Source organism: Hemibagrus wyckioides, linkage group LG18 (genome assembly GCF_019097595.1).
Source record: "Hemibagrus wyckioides isolate EC202008001 linkage group LG18, SWU_Hwy_1.0, whole genome shotgun sequence".
In the NCBI taxonomy this organism is placed as follows: Eukaryota; Metazoa; Chordata; class Actinopteri; order Siluriformes; family Bagridae; genus Hemibagrus; species Hemibagrus wyckioides.
The window spans coordinates 11,208,661-11,225,506 of record NC_080727.1 but is presented as its reverse complement, the minus strand read 5'-3'; the positions used below and the strand labels follow the sequence as shown (position 1 = coordinate 11,225,506).

Sequence of the window (16,846 nt, the reverse complement as noted above, 5' to 3'; positions counted from 1 at the left end):
CCACGAGGTTCTGAAATTTTACAGCAAACTCTGCTGCGGGGTCAGTGCCCTGATGGAGCTGAAGGAGCAGCATGAATACATCTCTGCCTCCCGCCAGATACCTGAACACATCACATAGCAACTGTGAAAAATAGCTGAACGAGATGTGTACCTGTGGATCCGAGTCCCATATTGCCCTTGGCCTTTCCTGCAAGCAGCATCATCAGAAAGTTGTCACTGGTGGCCGTGGGCAGGTTTGAGCATTGAAACGTGAAACGATGGGGAAATGCAATAGGATGCTGGTAGCTGGAGGCGATAAGTCCCTGGGTTTCTATCTAATTTCTTTGTATGTATGTATGTATGTATGTATGTATAGTATATACGTATTATGTATGTATGTATGTATGTATGTATGTATGTATGTATGTATCTATCTATCTATCTATCTATCTATCTATCTATCTATCTATCTATCTATCTATCTATCTATCTAATGCTACACACTGTCTACATTCATCTCTCTATCAATCTCTACAATTATTGCCACACTGTCTTTCAGTTAGTTTATCAACAGGGGTTGGACAATGAAACTGAAACACTGGTCAATATACTGTTGGAAGATTCCCGCATAAGATATATTTCACATTCCATAACTAAGAGCAGAGTGTGAAGGTTGAATTAGCAGAGCGATAACACAGCTGTACATTAAAACTGCAATCCACACAACATAATGGTTCATCTTGCTTTGTGATCTGTGATCACAACAGTCTTTGTGGTGTTTCGAGAGTTAAATTATCTATAATAATGTTGACATTCCACCACAAAGGATGAATCGTCAGATGACTTGTACCTGTCATTTCGAAGACAAATCTATCTATCTAAATAACTAATGCAGGAAGTAATGTCAAAACTAAGCAAATCACTAAAGAATTTGATCCTGTGTCTCCAAATCGTTCTGTGTAATTTATCTGTAGGTGGTGCTTTAATTAATAAATTTGCTAATGTGCTCGTAACTTCTATTGTTGGTGCCAAGTATTGCTGATGTAATGAATTTGTGATTTCTCAAACAGGAGTTTCTCCATACAGGATTTCAGCATGCATAGATTGTAAAGTTACTTGCCCCTTATGCATGTATATGGCAAGCAGAGCAAGGCTCCAATACTATAATAGCAAAACAATATGTTTTTATAAACTCTTCATGAAATCCAACAATTCATTGTGATAAATCAAGTTGATATGAAACACTTAGACCAGAAAACACTTTAAGTGTAATATAAATTCCACACACCTCCTCAGTACATGTATACTTTGTAGACATAATCTAACAATTCAAATATTACTCAGTCTCATTCTATAATTTTAGAATATTGTTTGGAAGCCTTACCCTTGGAGATATTTTTCTTTGTGATTTTCTCAATGGCTGTGCCCACATTTCTTAGCTGTCTTACAAATTTGTATGCAGTCAGAGGGTTGCTGATGAGTATTTCTGGGTCTTTTGAGGTATCATCAGAGATACTATCAAGATCTTGAAGAGCCCTGTCAGTAATAAATGGAAGATTATAAGATTTGTCAGACACTATCCCAAACACTTTGTGACGATAACCGTCTATTGAAACACATACTTAATTGCAAAGATATAGAAAAAGCCCTGAAGTGCTATTAGATAAATTTCTATACCCGCTTTATTCCTAATTAGGGTCACAGGGATCTGCTGGAGCCTATCCCAGCACACATTGGGCAAAAGGCAGGGGTACATCCTGGACAGGTCGCCAGTCTATCACAGTTCAGACACTTGTATTAACACAATGAAAAGGTTTACATAGTTTTTTTTACCTTCTTGTTAGATCAATTTGATTTTCCAACGATGAAATATAGAATTGAAGACTGTGAGTAAGATCACTCTTTATGTCAATGAGCTGGGTCATATGGTCTGTAAACCAGAATTTGCTGTTACAAAAGGTTTTGAGGCTTATACAGTGTATATATATATATATATATATATATATATATATATATATATATATATATATATATATATATATATTCTATCATAATAAATTACAATTCATTGGTCCACTTCACTTTAATAATAATGCATATTATTAGAATTTTAGATCTTAATATACACTTGAAAAAGTTAAATAAATATTACAATACACCTTTATCAACTTACTTCTCAGCATACCTCTATTTCCTACCACCAAAAATACTGTGTAACCATAGGAAACATAAGGAAAATTTTAATTAAGAAAACTTTAATAAAGAAAACTTTAATTGATTTACCAGTTGAAGAGTAGAACTCATCGATCCCAGCACAAATGTGCAGTATCAGAAAAATAATCCACTTCATCTCCATTTTTGAGTTGAATGATCTGTTGAATGATCTATTCCTGGCACAATGCACAACAACCAAGCAGAGGCACTGTTAAGATTTCACTGTCTAGATTTTACTAAGAATGGCACAAAATGAAAAACAACTAGTGAACATGAGTTTTGTAGCCAGAAACCCTGTACTGTGAGAGATGACTAGAAAGTGACTAAACTGCTTCAAATGGATAGAAAGGCTACAGTATATAAGATAAGCACTCTGTACAATTGTGTTGAGTAGAAAATCATCTCAGTTTGAAAAACACATTGAGCCTCAAGGCGGATGGGTTACAACAGCGGGAGACCATATTGGGTTCTACTTCTGTCAGCCAAGAGCAGAAAGCTGAGGCTGCAGTGGGTATAGGTTCACCAAAACTGGACAGTTAAAGACTGATTAATCATCTCAAATCTCAGAGGGTAGGGGGAGAATATGACATCATCAGAATGAATCCATGGGCCAAACCTGAGTTGTTTCAATAGGCCAGACTGATTTCTTGGCACACTTTTTGCCCATTAATCGCAATCAATCTTTGCTTGAATGCCACAGCATATGTGAGTATTGCTGTTGACCAAACTTACAATTCATGGCCACAATTTATCCATCAGCCCTGTGATGGACTGGCGACCTGTCCAGGGTGTACCCCTGCCTTTCGCCCTATGTGCGCTGGGATAGGCTCCAGCAGACCCCCGTGACCCTAGGAGTCCTAGGAATAAGCGGGTATAGACAATGAATGAATGAATGAATTTATCCATCAGCCAATTGTTATTTCCAGCATGGAAATACACCATGTCACAAAGCAAAAATTCTCTCAAACTAGTTTTTTGAACATGACAAATCACTAATTGTTCTTCAGTAGCATTCTTTTGGGAACACCTTTGGGATGTGGTAGTGCACCTGAATAATCTGCAGGAATTGCATGATGTAATCATTTCAAAAGGACCAGGCTCTCACTGAAATGTTTCCAATATTTTGTGGAATCCGTGCCAAAAAATAGAAGATTTTTGTATAGAAGATATAAAAAAGCAAAGGCAGGCAAATACCCAGTATTAGTATAGAGTTCCTAATAAAGTGCTTAGTGATTATAAAAAAATTACAAAAGTTATATTAGCCTACCTAGTGACTTTGGTGTGAATATGTCTGTGTATTATCTGTGAATTAGACTTCATAAAGGAAGAGTTTTTAATGTTGTTGCATTATTCTGTTTTGACAAAGATAATTTTGGAAAATATAAAACAAATGTTTAACATATGACATTTAACATATAAATTAGCATTTAGCAAAATTAACATGAAATGTTATATGGGCCATAAAAAGGCTGCATGATTTAAAAACATCCACAAATGTTTAATAATTTTTGATGGACAGACTCTGCTGAGTAATTTGATACTACAATTTGGAAGACCAGGCAAAAATCCTCTGAATTATTTGCAAAAATGGGTTCACATATGTTAAAAATGTTACAATGCACATTTTTGTTGCATAAGCAACTGAATCAGGAGTTTAAAAACTCAGTGGACTTTTTTTCAGTGATAATACAACATTTTCTGTTAATCACTAGCAGGAAATATTATTCCAATTTCATGACAACTGATCAATTTTATCCCAACAAATGCTTATTGAAAGCTGACTGGCTAATAGTGACCATGTTCAATACACCTAGAAATTAGGATAAAGATACAAAATGACATGTTTCAGTTTCATTTTTTCAACAATTTTCTGAACTGTTCTGAACATGATGACCATGCCCAAAACTGGTGGCCTGAACCAGCTTTTGGGTTTGGGGGTGGGTAGGTTAACCAATCCAGACTGGTAGAAATGACCAAAAAGACACCAGGGTATCACAAAGGTGAGAAATTTTACACTAACCTGTGAAAAGGTTACCAGGCACTGTAAAACGTGAGGTTAATCTTATACGCCCATCTCTAAATTTTATTTTTAGCTAAGAGAATACTAGGTATATTTATATAAAAGTATACTGCAATGCTTAAAATAATGTTCAATGTAAAGTTGTTTTATTTAAATTGTATACAAATCATTACAAATATTTTTTTCGAATGTCAATTCAGACAGAATGGGAATAAGATAGATAGATAGATAGATAGATAGATAGATAGATAGATAGATAGATAGATAGATAGATAGATAGATAGATAGATAGATAGATAGATAGATAGATAGATAGATGCCGTTTAGCAGAATTGCAAATAGTACAAAATTGCGCAAATGAACAAGTGCAGATAAATATGTACAATAAATAAATATGTACAATACATATTGAATATGTATAATCAATAAATAAGGCTATGTCAGTATGTATATACAGAGGTATGTGCAAGTTTTATCTACAGCATGTAAAGTGTTAGGAAATGAGTAATGATATAGTTGTGCAAAATGTGTACATTATGTACATTATATGTAGACTAGTAAGACTAATATAAACAGGTATGGGATAAAATGAATCTTAGCTTAAGAACATTTAGATCTTTCCATGTCAGATATTTTATGTTGAAATCCCATGTTAGAAATGGTTAAATAGTTTCAATGTTGGTATTTTAGGTTCAATTCCGAAACCAAGAAGCCAAGAATGCTAACCACTACACTAGTACATAATCAAGCTAGCCAAGTTAATTTAATACTATTCAGTGCTAACACGTTCGCTTCTTTTCTGTGTAGCTCTGTAGATTTTTATACCTGGTTTGTTATCTGTTATTTATAAATGCTGTCTATCTGTATCTGTTTTTGGTGTTGTCTTTTGTTGTCTGTGAATCTTCTGCTAAATTTAACTCCATTCTATGAATCAATTGTTTGTCTACCAACTTTTTTCTCCAGACTCTGGGCTTGGTGGGGTCAAAAAGTTCTAGGCCTACTTACCACTCATCTGTTAAATCTCTGAACAAAGGCTTTCAGAAACAATCGCAAACCAGACTCGTACTTAACATATGTCTTTCTTTATGTTGATCTGCTGGTCAGTGGCAGGACCATGTGCTCTCATTGCCATAGGCTGGATTCCATTCCTGGTCAGAAAATTTACCCAACCATTCTCAGGGCAGGTCCAAAGCCCGGATAAAATCGGAGGCTTGCATCAGGTAGAGCATCTGGTGTAAAACCTGTACCAAATCAAATATGTGATAGATTATCCTTTGTGGTGACCGTGAAGCAGCCAAAAGAACAACAATTGTTGTTGGGAAATCCTCCCCAGGTTTGTAGTGGGTTAGAGCCTGATAATAGGATAAACAATCATGTTTAGAGTGACGTGGCAAATGAACAAATAGGAGTGATTAATGATGCTCAACAGTGCCATCCAGGTTAGTTTCTTTAAAATCTTTATGTTGGTAATTCTCTTCCAAATAGTTCAGCATCCTGAGAATCATTCTGTAAAACTATCTGAAGCATCTGCATCCCTGTGTTCCTGATCAGATACTATTTACTGATAATAAAAGGTTTAAACGATATTTGAACTGTAAGATTGTAGTCATGAACTGTTGTAAAAATCCAGATATGACCTATTTCAAAATAGTGAGACTTACCACAGTTAAACAATGAATCTGTCTTTACAAATATGGAGTTAAAAGTATTAACAGGTCTTTGAGGATTTGCTTAAATTTTCAGCTTGCCACCAGACCTGCACGAAATCACAAATGTACTGTCACTACTTGCCTTGATCTGGGATGTTTTAAACATCGCCTAAATATAATCCAGCCTGAAATGTAAGATCTTTTGTAAGACACAACATTGGTCTAAAAGACAGAACGCTAAACATCACTGGAGAGACCTGTTAACTGTGTCATATGCCTTTCTTCTGCTCTCACTCTAGAAGTTAAAAACAGAGCCAAAGACTTGTACTCCCTGAGGGACAGTAACTTCTGCGATGTGGTCATCACTAGCACAGCTTACCATGATATGGAAACATCAATGAAAAAAATGATGAAAAACCACTACGGAGTGAAAAAGTCCGTTGAAAGTCCGTACTGACCTCACCCTGGTGAGTGGACAGTACACTACTACAGCTTTATCCATGCGTCAATAAGACAAAGGAGTACCCCGTCTCTTTATGTGAACAGTGTACAGTCCACTATTAAGCTTTCTAACAACCTGAGAATTTGTGCATTGCAGGTTTTAGAGGAGATTCCACGTCCTGCCTTGTAAGCATATATTCAGCCAGGAAACTGCTCGAAATCTCCTCTACACTGACTCAGAGCCTGAAGCAGCACACCCGTCCGAGTCGCAATCCAACACTGCACGGCGTCATTTACCGTAAAAACACGATAATCTCCACACAGCCACTCCCAACACAACATAATACAGAGATTTGGTATAGACTATTTTTTAAAGAGTTTGTTGCATCTTAAGGTAAGTAAGATGCAGAGGTAAGTTAACTAAGAGGTTGCATCACGTATATGAAAGTATAATCGAAAGCATCACTAATATATAAGTACATAATAGCGCAATTATACATTTCTGCTTTGATGTCAGTTAGCTTTGTTGTACTCGGTATTTTGGCCTGTGCAAACACTGCATTTACCATAACACGGTAAGAAATATAATTGCTTTTTGATTGTTCGTTTCGTTCTTTAGCTTCTTTGAGGTTTTACAGGAACATGGTGCGCGTTGAATAGGGGATTTACGTATTTCCACTCCAGCGTGTTTAAACAGTGTAGAGTATTAGTACGTGGCAGTGAAAGTTAATGCTATTGGAAAACGGAGCTGCAGGATTGTGGAGAATAAGCTTTTAAGAGGTTCTCCGTATCATTAATAACAGTAAGCGACCTATTTTATTAACATTTTTAAATTATTCTTAAAGCAAACAAGAAGCTTAGTTTGTTACTTGTATCGTGAATGTTAGGTAAAAGTAACTTTCACAAAAAATACTTGGGTGTAATCGTTGTGTACAAATGAAGCAATTTAGTTTTAGATTTTGGTGTATATGTTGTATGTAATCATAGAAGTTATTGTAACTATTTTTCTGACGTTAACTTGATTTTTTTAGACGATTACATAGCATTACATTAAATATGGTGAGTCCCACTGTGAACAGGGGGTTCTAGAAAAATCTCTAGCACAGCTTTTTGCCAGAGGCGGACCAACACAACTCACTCCATTCAACCGCTTCAGTAACACTAACTCGAATCCAAGCAATAAACCATCTAATAATGACAAAGTATTCACAAGAAATATATGTTTGAGAAGAACAACGACCTATAAACGATATTCCTTGACAAATCCACATATAAAGGCTGAAGAGATCTTGAGAAACTTGAGTGTGTGATGCTGGGGCTTAAACGCATGCAGTTGTGATATTTTAAAGTAATATATAATTTATTGAGCCTTGTCAAAAGAAATACCCACTGTCTCCAAATTCCTTTAGCCTTGCGTGGCATGTGGCAGGTTTTGTATTTAAAACCTAAATAATCACCCACAGGTACTGGAAACGATTTGATATTTACTGTATAATATTTGTTAGAGAAATAAAACTCTTGCCATTTTTTCCCCCATCAGCCATGACAAGCAGAGATCAGGCTAAACTGCATGAAGCTCAACTTTTGCCACCAGCTTTTGTTGCAGCTGGAGGTGATGTCATGATCTAAATGATGAAAGTGCTAAGGGAGAACATTGTGATGCACTGTGTAACACAATTTTGGTTGCTAAGTAGTAACTGTTATTTTCTAGTTGTTTCTGCCTCAAAAGTACATTAATCTCTATTAAAGTCTATTAATACTCTCAAACCTTGCTTTTGTGACCTGGACATTTGTTTTGAAATTTCCTTTGAGAAAATGAAGTTGTGTATTTCAAATAAAAACAGAAAAAACAACATATCTACTACATATTTATCATGTATTTATAATAAAGATATTCAAAAAAATTACCTCAAAAGATTTCAAAGTGATTGGTTTGTCAATATTTATGATATTATTATTATTATTATTATTATTATTATTATTATTATTATTATTATAATAAATCACTTTCACAAGGCAGTCCCCAGATGTAGTCTCCCATTATGTTCTCTTTCTATTGTCCTTGGTAGTGTTGTGCTACCAACTCCATTATTATCCTGGTGAAAGTGCCTGCCTTGCTCCTCTGTGTAAACTCCCATTTTCTCATTTATCAACATGAGCATCAAGGTTATGGGTATTAGGAGCCATTATGCAGAGCATTGTGCTGTAGTGCTTCCCCAGATTCTCAACCAGCTCTACAGGGTTTGGGGCTTTGTGATTGCCCAGGAAGCCCTAAACCACTACAACAGAGCTATTCCAAGCTGCTTTCTCCTTCCCAGTGAGCTCCTTGGGGAATTCCTTAGTCTTACAGGTGCTTGAAGGTTGCCGACTCTAGAAATGTGACAAATTGTTTCACAATTTGATGATGCCACCATCAGCACCTTTGTGCTGTTCACCAGTGGCTCCCATTTGATGTTGTTCCTCCCCACAGTGAATAAGTTTTGTCTAGTGTAGAAACTGAACCCTGTAGACAGATCAATATTTGAGCACCCTTGTGCTAACAAAATTCATACCCATGCTAAGAGTGACTGAATCACTGAATTGTGAATTTCCCTTTGGGATGAATAAAGTATGTATGTATGTATGTATCTATGTATCTATCTATCTATCTAGTGATCAGCCAAATGTTTTACATTATGTGTTAGGCCTGTGTGCTCTTTTCTTGTATCAACACTAAATTTTAGTGTCCGTCAGGCTTCATCAAACTCACATGATAGCTTGCCTGCATTAAGTTTTTTTTTCCCTTGCAAACCAATTTGTTCTGATGGAGGTGGCATCTAATAGTGTAGTTTTGCTTTTATTTTATTAATAGGTTCTACATGATTTTTAACTAGTGAATGTTGGTTATAGAGCTGTATATAGAGTCTAAGATACCTTAAGACCCAAAAAAATAAAACACATTTATTAACATTGGTGCACATTGGATTCTGCATATAGAGCTCACTTGGTTGTAACTTATTCATTCATGCAACATTCACTCATTTTTCTTCAGTATTTGCTTTATCCTTTAGGTCACAGTGCTTCAAATTACTAAATTTGTTTATACATTTATGATATGTTTTTCTTTTTCCCAAATTTGATAAGTGTAGGAGCAGGTTGGTGTTGTCATGAACATTCCTAGGGGAATGTGAGAGAAATCAGAAAAGATCAGAAAAGCAGTCCCACACCTCACCTCCTGATATTTTGAATTGCACAGTGGAATGTTACTAATTCCTATATATTCTACATTTGTAATTAGAGATATTCTGGAAACTTTGTGATCTATGCTGTGCTAATATACAGTCAGGTCCTAAAAAGAATCCAGAAGCACATTATGATGGTGGGTGTGTGTGACACAGTCACAGTCACATAGTCTTTGAGGCATGACACTGTATACTTTTTTGGCACAGCGACGATGCTCTTGAGGCATGTTGGAAATGTTGAAGATGTCAGTGGAGACATCCACGTGCTGGTCTGCACGTTCCCTGAGCACTCTGCCAGGAGTTTTCCTCACATCAGCACATTTGAGGGTATTTCCCACCAAATTGGGTGAAATATGTAGGAATTAAAGCATATTATGTATGTGGTTGGGAGTTCAAACTCCAGCACTACCAAGCAGCCACTGTTCTGTTCAGCTCTTGAGTAAGTCCTGATTTGCTTCAAGGGTGTCATATCATGGCAGACCCTGCACTCCAAATCCCAACTTCCTAACAATTTGGAATGTACACATTTCTGTTTTTACTTTGCTGTAATGTGTATGTAAAAAGGCCTAGAAGGCCAAAGAAAACAAATGCAGGGATGTCTGGAGATTTCTTTCCTTGTGAGAAAAAAAAACATGCCGGGCACAGAGATCACACTTTCTTGAGTCTGATATTTGTTGCGATGTGAACAAGCTCATGAATGGTATCTGCTTTGTGCTGCTGTAATACGAGTAGCTGATTGAAAAACTGCATGAATCTGCAGGTGTACAAGTGTGGATGGTGTATGTTTGTTTACATTAATATGCAATGCAGGCTATCCATTGTAGTCCATTCTGTTCTATGTTTTGTATTCTATGTCTGTAAATTGCTGGGCATTTTCCAAACTGATTCAGTATAGTTACCCTGACAAAGTGCTGAAGAAACTGATCATCAATGGTCAATGATCGCATACCAATGGATATAAAAAGTCTACACACCTTTGTTAAAATGGAGGGTTTTTGTGATTTAAAAAAATGTAACCAAATAAATCATGGCAACTTTTTCCTCCATCAAATTACAAAGCATAACAACTGAAAAACATTTTGAAGTTCAGCACAATGATAACCCAAAAGCAAACAATAAATTTAAAGAAAAAAAGGCTTAACCAAATAAGCTATGGTTTTGAATGACCTATCAACAGCATTGCCATTTATTTATTGTTTTCATTATTCTCTAGAATGCTTTGCTGATAGACTCTTAAAGTGAGTGGTGTAATAAAATCAAAAGGTGCTTCAACAAATTATCAGTTTAGGGGTGTGCAATTGAGTTAGTTGTAAGCTTTTTTAATTTTTCCTTTTTTTCTGTTGTAATTTCACAATAAGGGTGGAAAAGGTTCTGTCATGAGATACAGTGGTGTTTGATAGTTTGTGAACCCTTCGAATTGTCTGTTTCTGCATAAATGTGACCCAAAACATAACCAGGTCATAATTAAACCCATTCAAACAAATGACACAAAAATATTATACTTGGTAATTTATGTATCGAGAATAAATGATACTGTTACAGATGTGAGGGGCACATCCAGTATGACCACCTTGTGCAGCAATAACGCATATACCACTACTGGAATTGCAAGGATATTTATAATGTTTATATCCTTTCACTCTCTCACTCTCTCTCTCTCTCACTCTCTCTATCTCTCTCTCACTCGCTCTCTCTCTCACTCTCTCAGGAGTGTGCATCAGACAGACATGCGATTTTTGGTGGTGACAGTTTGGTCTTTGTGCTGGCTCTGCTGCAAAATACAGGCAGATATCTTCACATCAATTGGTAACATTTTTTATTTAGCTTAATGCTTTTTATATATGTCTGTTTTTATATATAGCTCTGATTTTTTTAATGAACTCTTGTTAAAAACTGTCTAAAGACTCAGTATTGTTCAGTACATTTGGTAACAAGTGTAAGCATGTTATATTACCTACATTTGATATTTGAGGGTTAGGGTGTAAGCATGGTAAATGTAGTAGATCCTTCTTCATTAACATTTTCAGTGTGTTGAAATGATATTTGATTTAATTACTTTTTTGAAATGATAAATGAGGTGTGATTTCAACCACTGGCACCATTATTATATCTCCCATTCTCATGCTAACACCTTAATTAAAATTTCTATCCACATAGTTGGAGTTTTATATTCAACCAAACCTGGAATTGGACTTTTTTCTCATTATTTCATGACAAGTTAAAGAGGTTAATGGGAACTTTTAAAATGCTGTCCAAAGAGTTGTGGTGATGCAAGTGAAGGAAGCCATTATTAGGTTAAGAGACAAAACAGACCAATCAGAGAAAATTGAGTGTGGCTAAATTTTAAAAAAAATTGCTATATTCTTAAAAAAATGTATGCCCTAGAGAGCTTGGAAACACCACAATTCCAAAAGAGTCAATTAAAGTGTATGACTGCAGAATCTTTATTGGTGAAGAAAACATGACACCTGGTGAAGAAAACCTTTTACAACATCTAGCCAAGTTGAGAACACTCTTAAGGAGTTGTATCATTGTCAAAATCTACAACCAACATACACTATATTGCCAAAAGTATTCGCTCACCTGTCTTGACTCACATATGAACTTAAGTGACATCCCATTCATAATCCATAGGGTTCAATATGACGTCGGTCCACCCTTTGCAGCTATAACAGCTTCAACTCTTCTGGGAAGGCTGTCCACAAGGTTTAGGAGTGTGTTTATGGGAATTTTTGACCATTCTTCCAGAAGCACATTTGTGAGGTCACACACTGATGTTGGACGAGAAGGCCTGGCTCTCAGTCTCCGCTCTAATTCATCCCAAAGGTGTTCTATCGGGTTGAGGTCAGGACTCTGTGCAGGCCAGGCAAGTTCATCCACACCAGACTCTGTCATCCATGTCTTTATGGACCTTGCTTTGTGCACTGGTGTACAGTCATGTTGGAAGAGGAAGGGGCCAGCTCCAAACTGTTCCCACAAAGTTGGGAGCATGGAATTGTCCAAAATGTCTTGGTATGCTGAAGCATTCAGAGTTCCTTTCACTGGAACTAAGCGGCCAAGCCCAGCTCCTGAAAAACAACCCCACACCATAATCCCCCCTCCACCAAACTTTACACTTGGCACAATGCAGTCAGACAAGTACCGTTCTCCTGGCAACTGCCAAACCCAGACTCGTCCATCAGATTGCCAGATGGAGAAGCGTGATTCGTCACTCCAGAGAATGCGTCTCCACTGCTCTAGAGTCCAGTGGCGGCGTGCTTTACACCACTGCATCCGACGCTTTGCATTGCACTTGGTGATGTATGGCTTGGATGCAGCTGCTCGGCCATGGAAACCCATTCCATGAAGCTCTCTGCGCACTGTTCTTGAGCTAATCTGAAGGCCACATGAAGTTTGGAGGTCTGTAGTGATTGACTCTGCAGAAAGTTGGCGACCTCTTTGCACTATGCGCCTCAGCATCCGCTGACCCCGCTCCGTCAGTTTACGTGGCCTACCACTTCGTGGCTGAGTTGCTGTCGTTCCCAAACACTTCCACGTTCTTATAATACAGCTGACAGTTGACTGTGGAATATTTAGGAGCGAGGAAATTTCACGACTGGATTTGTTGCACAGGTGGCATCCTATCACAGTTCCACGCTGGAATTCACTGAGCTCCTGAGAGCGACCCATTCTTTCACAAATGTTTGTAAAAACAGTCTGCATGCCTAGGTGCTTGATTTTATACACCTGTGGCTATGGAAGTGATTGGAACACCTGATTCTGATTATTTGGATGGGTGAGCGAATACTTTTGGCAATATAGTGTATTTCTTCATGAATGTAACAACAGATACCTCAAGTTAACTCAAGATGCAAACCAATGGTAAAACCTAAGAACACAAGAAGTAGACCTAGCAGACCTAGCACAGACCTAGACAGAAAACATCCAAAAATCCTGCCCAGTTCTGGAACAAGATTCTTTGAACAGATGAAAACAAGATTAAACTTGTTCCAGAATGATAGGAAGAGAAGAGTTTGGAAAAAGGAAAGGCAGGGTTCATGATCCAAAGTAAATGGATGAAATTGCTGTCAGTCACCTGACCCCAACCCAATTGAGCCTGATCTTTTTTTTTTTTTACTGAAGATAAATCTGAAAGCAGGAAAAAAAACAGCAAAAAAGCCTGCAAGGGAGGCATCTCACTCCTTTGGTGATATCCATGGGTTCTAGATTTCAGGCACTCATTAACTGCAAAGGATTTTCATCTGAATATTCTGAATATAATTGTTGTAGTTATTATTGATAGTTTGTCTAATTGTCTTTGTAAAAAAAAATGAATATAATTGCTAAACTTTTAATGCAATATTTTTTTGATAAATCCCTTGAATTAAAGATAAGAGTCTAAACTTTACACCACATCTTGATTGCTTTATTTCAAATCTATTGTGGTGTTGTAGAGAGGCAAAAGGTTTGAAATTGTAGACCTGTCTGAGAAAACACTAATTTGCAATTGTTAATCAAATTTTAATGTGTAAACAATCTGTAAATAATGAGCATGGACAAAAATGTATTTTGCATAAGCCTGCGTCTAGTGGATATCAGTTTTCTCCAGGCTGTACATAAAATACACAGACGATAATGCGAATAATGTTGCTTGTGTTGCTGATGTATCTACATCCACATAAAGTACAACTCCATCATTTGTCTATGCTCTCATTTTGAGGGCAGAGAACACAGCACTGCTCTTCCTTTCAAAATTTGCACTTCCATTGTCACCCATTGTTAGTGCCAATATGAAATAGTCATACACAGGATAGACTTGTGACTTTAATGTTTAACAATCTATTTTAACAACCCAATTAGGAAGTCAGCAAAGTGCTGTGTTGAAGTATTGCACAAATAATTTTCCACTCTTATCTCCCCCTCAGGCCAGATGACAGACTTGATCTTTACAGAGAGGGATTTGGTTCACTCCCTTAAGCAATATATCCAAGCAGAGGAATCCAAGCTTGATGCAGTAAAAAGGTACATCCTTACACAAGGCTAACATATTAAAGGAAGTTTTTGTTCTTACTTAAAAAAACAACTGTACATATATTTATGTGTACAATGTACCATGTAAAGCTTTCATAGGTAGGCCAAAATGTTCACTATATAGCCAGAACATTTGTGGACACCTGGCATTCCCATCCATATATGGATTTTGTCTACATATTTGTTGCCACAAAGTTGCATGCAGTAGTATTACAATAGTAGTATTAATAGTAGTATTACAGTTTACCTTTAAAAGAACTAAGGGGCCAAGCCCAAACATGCTCTTGCATGACAGTCCTTGTGCAAAGAAAAAAGCAAACTTCATGAAGTCATGATCTGCCACAGTTGATGTGGAACAACTCAAGTTGCTTGCTCAGAACCCTGATTAAAGCCCAGAGCTTCTAGCTCAACATCAGTGACTGACCTCACCAGTGCTCTTGCAGCTAAATTACCACAGCCATGTTAAAGCATCTAGTGGGAAGCCAACCCTTCCCAGAAGAGTGGATGTTATTCTAACAGCAAAGGGGGTGGGTTTGTTGGTTTTGCAAAAATCACATATGGGTGTGATAGTGAGGTGTCCTCAAACATTTAGCCACATGGTGTATTGATTAATGTAACAAAATTGTTTCTCAAATTATTTATTTATATTCTTGGATCCTTTGCAGCTGGGCAAACAGGCTGGATGTGCTAACTCTTGCATCAACTACTGATCCTGAAGGGTTTTTGGCTCATCCAGTGAATGCTTACAAGCTGATGAAGAGACTTAACACAGAATGGTCTGAGCTAGAAAGTCTGGTGCTAAAGGACTCTTCAGAGGGTAAACGATTACTTTTTAGTTGGCTAGAATTAAGAGCAAGAAGGCACATTCACTTTAATCTAAGTGTAAAATTTTGGTTTTCTTTAACAGCCTAGTACATGCCAAGTTTGGTAATGATAAAAATGTAAAATAAAAATAAAAATAATAATAATAAAAAAGGGAAGATAGAAATGAGATAGCTAGTGTTTTCTATTTTAAGGAATTCATCCTTTTTTGTTTTTGTATTTTGTTTCATTCACGTTTTTTTTTTACTTACATTTCTTTAGTATGTCTCTGTAGTTGTATTTTGTGGTGAAAATGTGGTATAAAACATGGAATGCACCTAAAGGTAAGAGAATATTGGGAGAAATATCATTTAAGACAGTGAAATGATGACCATCAGACATGGTGCTAGCTCCTAACACTTTGGTAACAACCAAAGTGCTATAACTTGACTTTCAAGTGCTTGAGTGTCCAAAATGGGCAAAATGTTATCATCATTCAGACTATGTAGGGAACATCTGTAGCATGATAGGATGATGAAATAACTCAGTATAATAATATAATTGCTGTTAATTGTCAGACACGATCAATCACAGCCCTCTGAGGTCCTGTGCAATAATGGCCTGTATGTCCTTATGTATTACCATGCTATTCTTTAGGAATTCTTTATTTACTGTGCCCATGGATAGATTTTTCCTAGATAACCACTCCTCGGGAGAGTGACACTGCTGCTCTATTTCCTTCAATTATATAGTTGTATATATCTGATTCACATTAGATTCTTGGAAGTCAAACTCTTTAAAAATGATTTTGTAACCTTTTTCAGCATAGTGAGCATCAATGACAATGGTCAATGACGACTAGACTTTGATAGCCAATACCCAAGTTTATGTTCTCGAAACATAGAAGGGCCTGCTAATCTCACCCCTGATTTCCATTCTCTTGATTGAAACACTTGACTTCAATTACTCATTTAAATTAACTCACAATCTTAGAGGTTCACATCATTTTTATGACAGATACACTATATTGCCAAAAGTATTCGCTCACCTGCCTTGACTCACATATGAACTTAAGTGACATCCCATTCCTAATCCATAGGGTTCAATATGACGTCGGTCCACCCTTTGCAGCTATAACAGCTTCAACTCTTCTGGGAAGGCTGTCCACAAGGTTTAGGAGTGTGTTTATGGGAATTTTTGACCATTCTTTCAGAAGCGCATTTGTGAGGTCACACACTGATGTTGGACGAGAAGGCCTGGCTCTCAGTCTCCGCTCTAATTCATCCCAAAGGTGTTCTATCGGGTTGAGGTCAGGACTCTGTGCAGGCCAGTCAAGTTCATCCACACCAGACTCTGTCATCCATGTCTTTATGGACCTTGCTTTGTGCACTGGTGTACAGTCATGTTGGAAGAGGAAGGGGCCAGCTCCAAACTGTTTCCACAAAGTTGGGAGCATGGAATTGTCCAAAATGTCTTGGTATGCTGAAGCATTCAGAGTTCCTTTCACTGGA

General features: G+C 37.0%; 2 protein-coding genes across 4 annotated transcripts in view; one reads left to right on the top strand and one right to left on the bottom strand.

Moving 5' to 3' along the window:
* The window catches only part of wdr55 (WD repeat domain 55), a 58,134-nt gene that overhangs the window by 6,965 nt on the left and 34,323 nt on the right, over positions 1-16,846 (bottom strand). The window contains exons 9-11 of the mRNA XM_058416456.1: positions 2,263-2,369; positions 1,813-1,909; positions 1,364-1,515 (exon numbers count right to left, since the gene is read on the bottom strand). Of these exons, the coding sequence (XP_058272439.1) occupies positions 1,364-1,515; positions 1,813-1,909; positions 2,263-2,369 (356 nt within the window). The remainder of the gene's footprint in view (positions 1-1,363; positions 1,516-1,812; positions 1,910-2,262; positions 2,370-16,846) is intronic.
* Positions 6,968-16,846, top strand: part of p4ha2 (procollagen-proline, 2-oxoglutarate 4-dioxygenase (proline 4-hydroxylase), alpha polypeptide 2) — a 34,963-nt gene continuing 25,084 nt past the window's right edge. For all 3 annotated transcript variants that reach the window (XM_058416464.1, XM_058416465.1, XM_058416462.1), the window contains exons 1-4: positions 6,968-7,105; positions 11,233-11,330; positions 14,429-14,525; positions 15,200-15,351. In XM_058416464.1, coding sequence (XP_058272447.1) covers positions 11,252-11,330; positions 14,429-14,525; positions 15,200-15,351 — 328 coding nt within the window. In that variant the 5' untranslated portion in view covers positions 6,968-7,105; positions 11,233-11,251. The remainder of the gene's footprint in view (positions 7,106-11,232; positions 11,331-14,428; positions 14,526-15,199; positions 15,352-16,846) is intronic.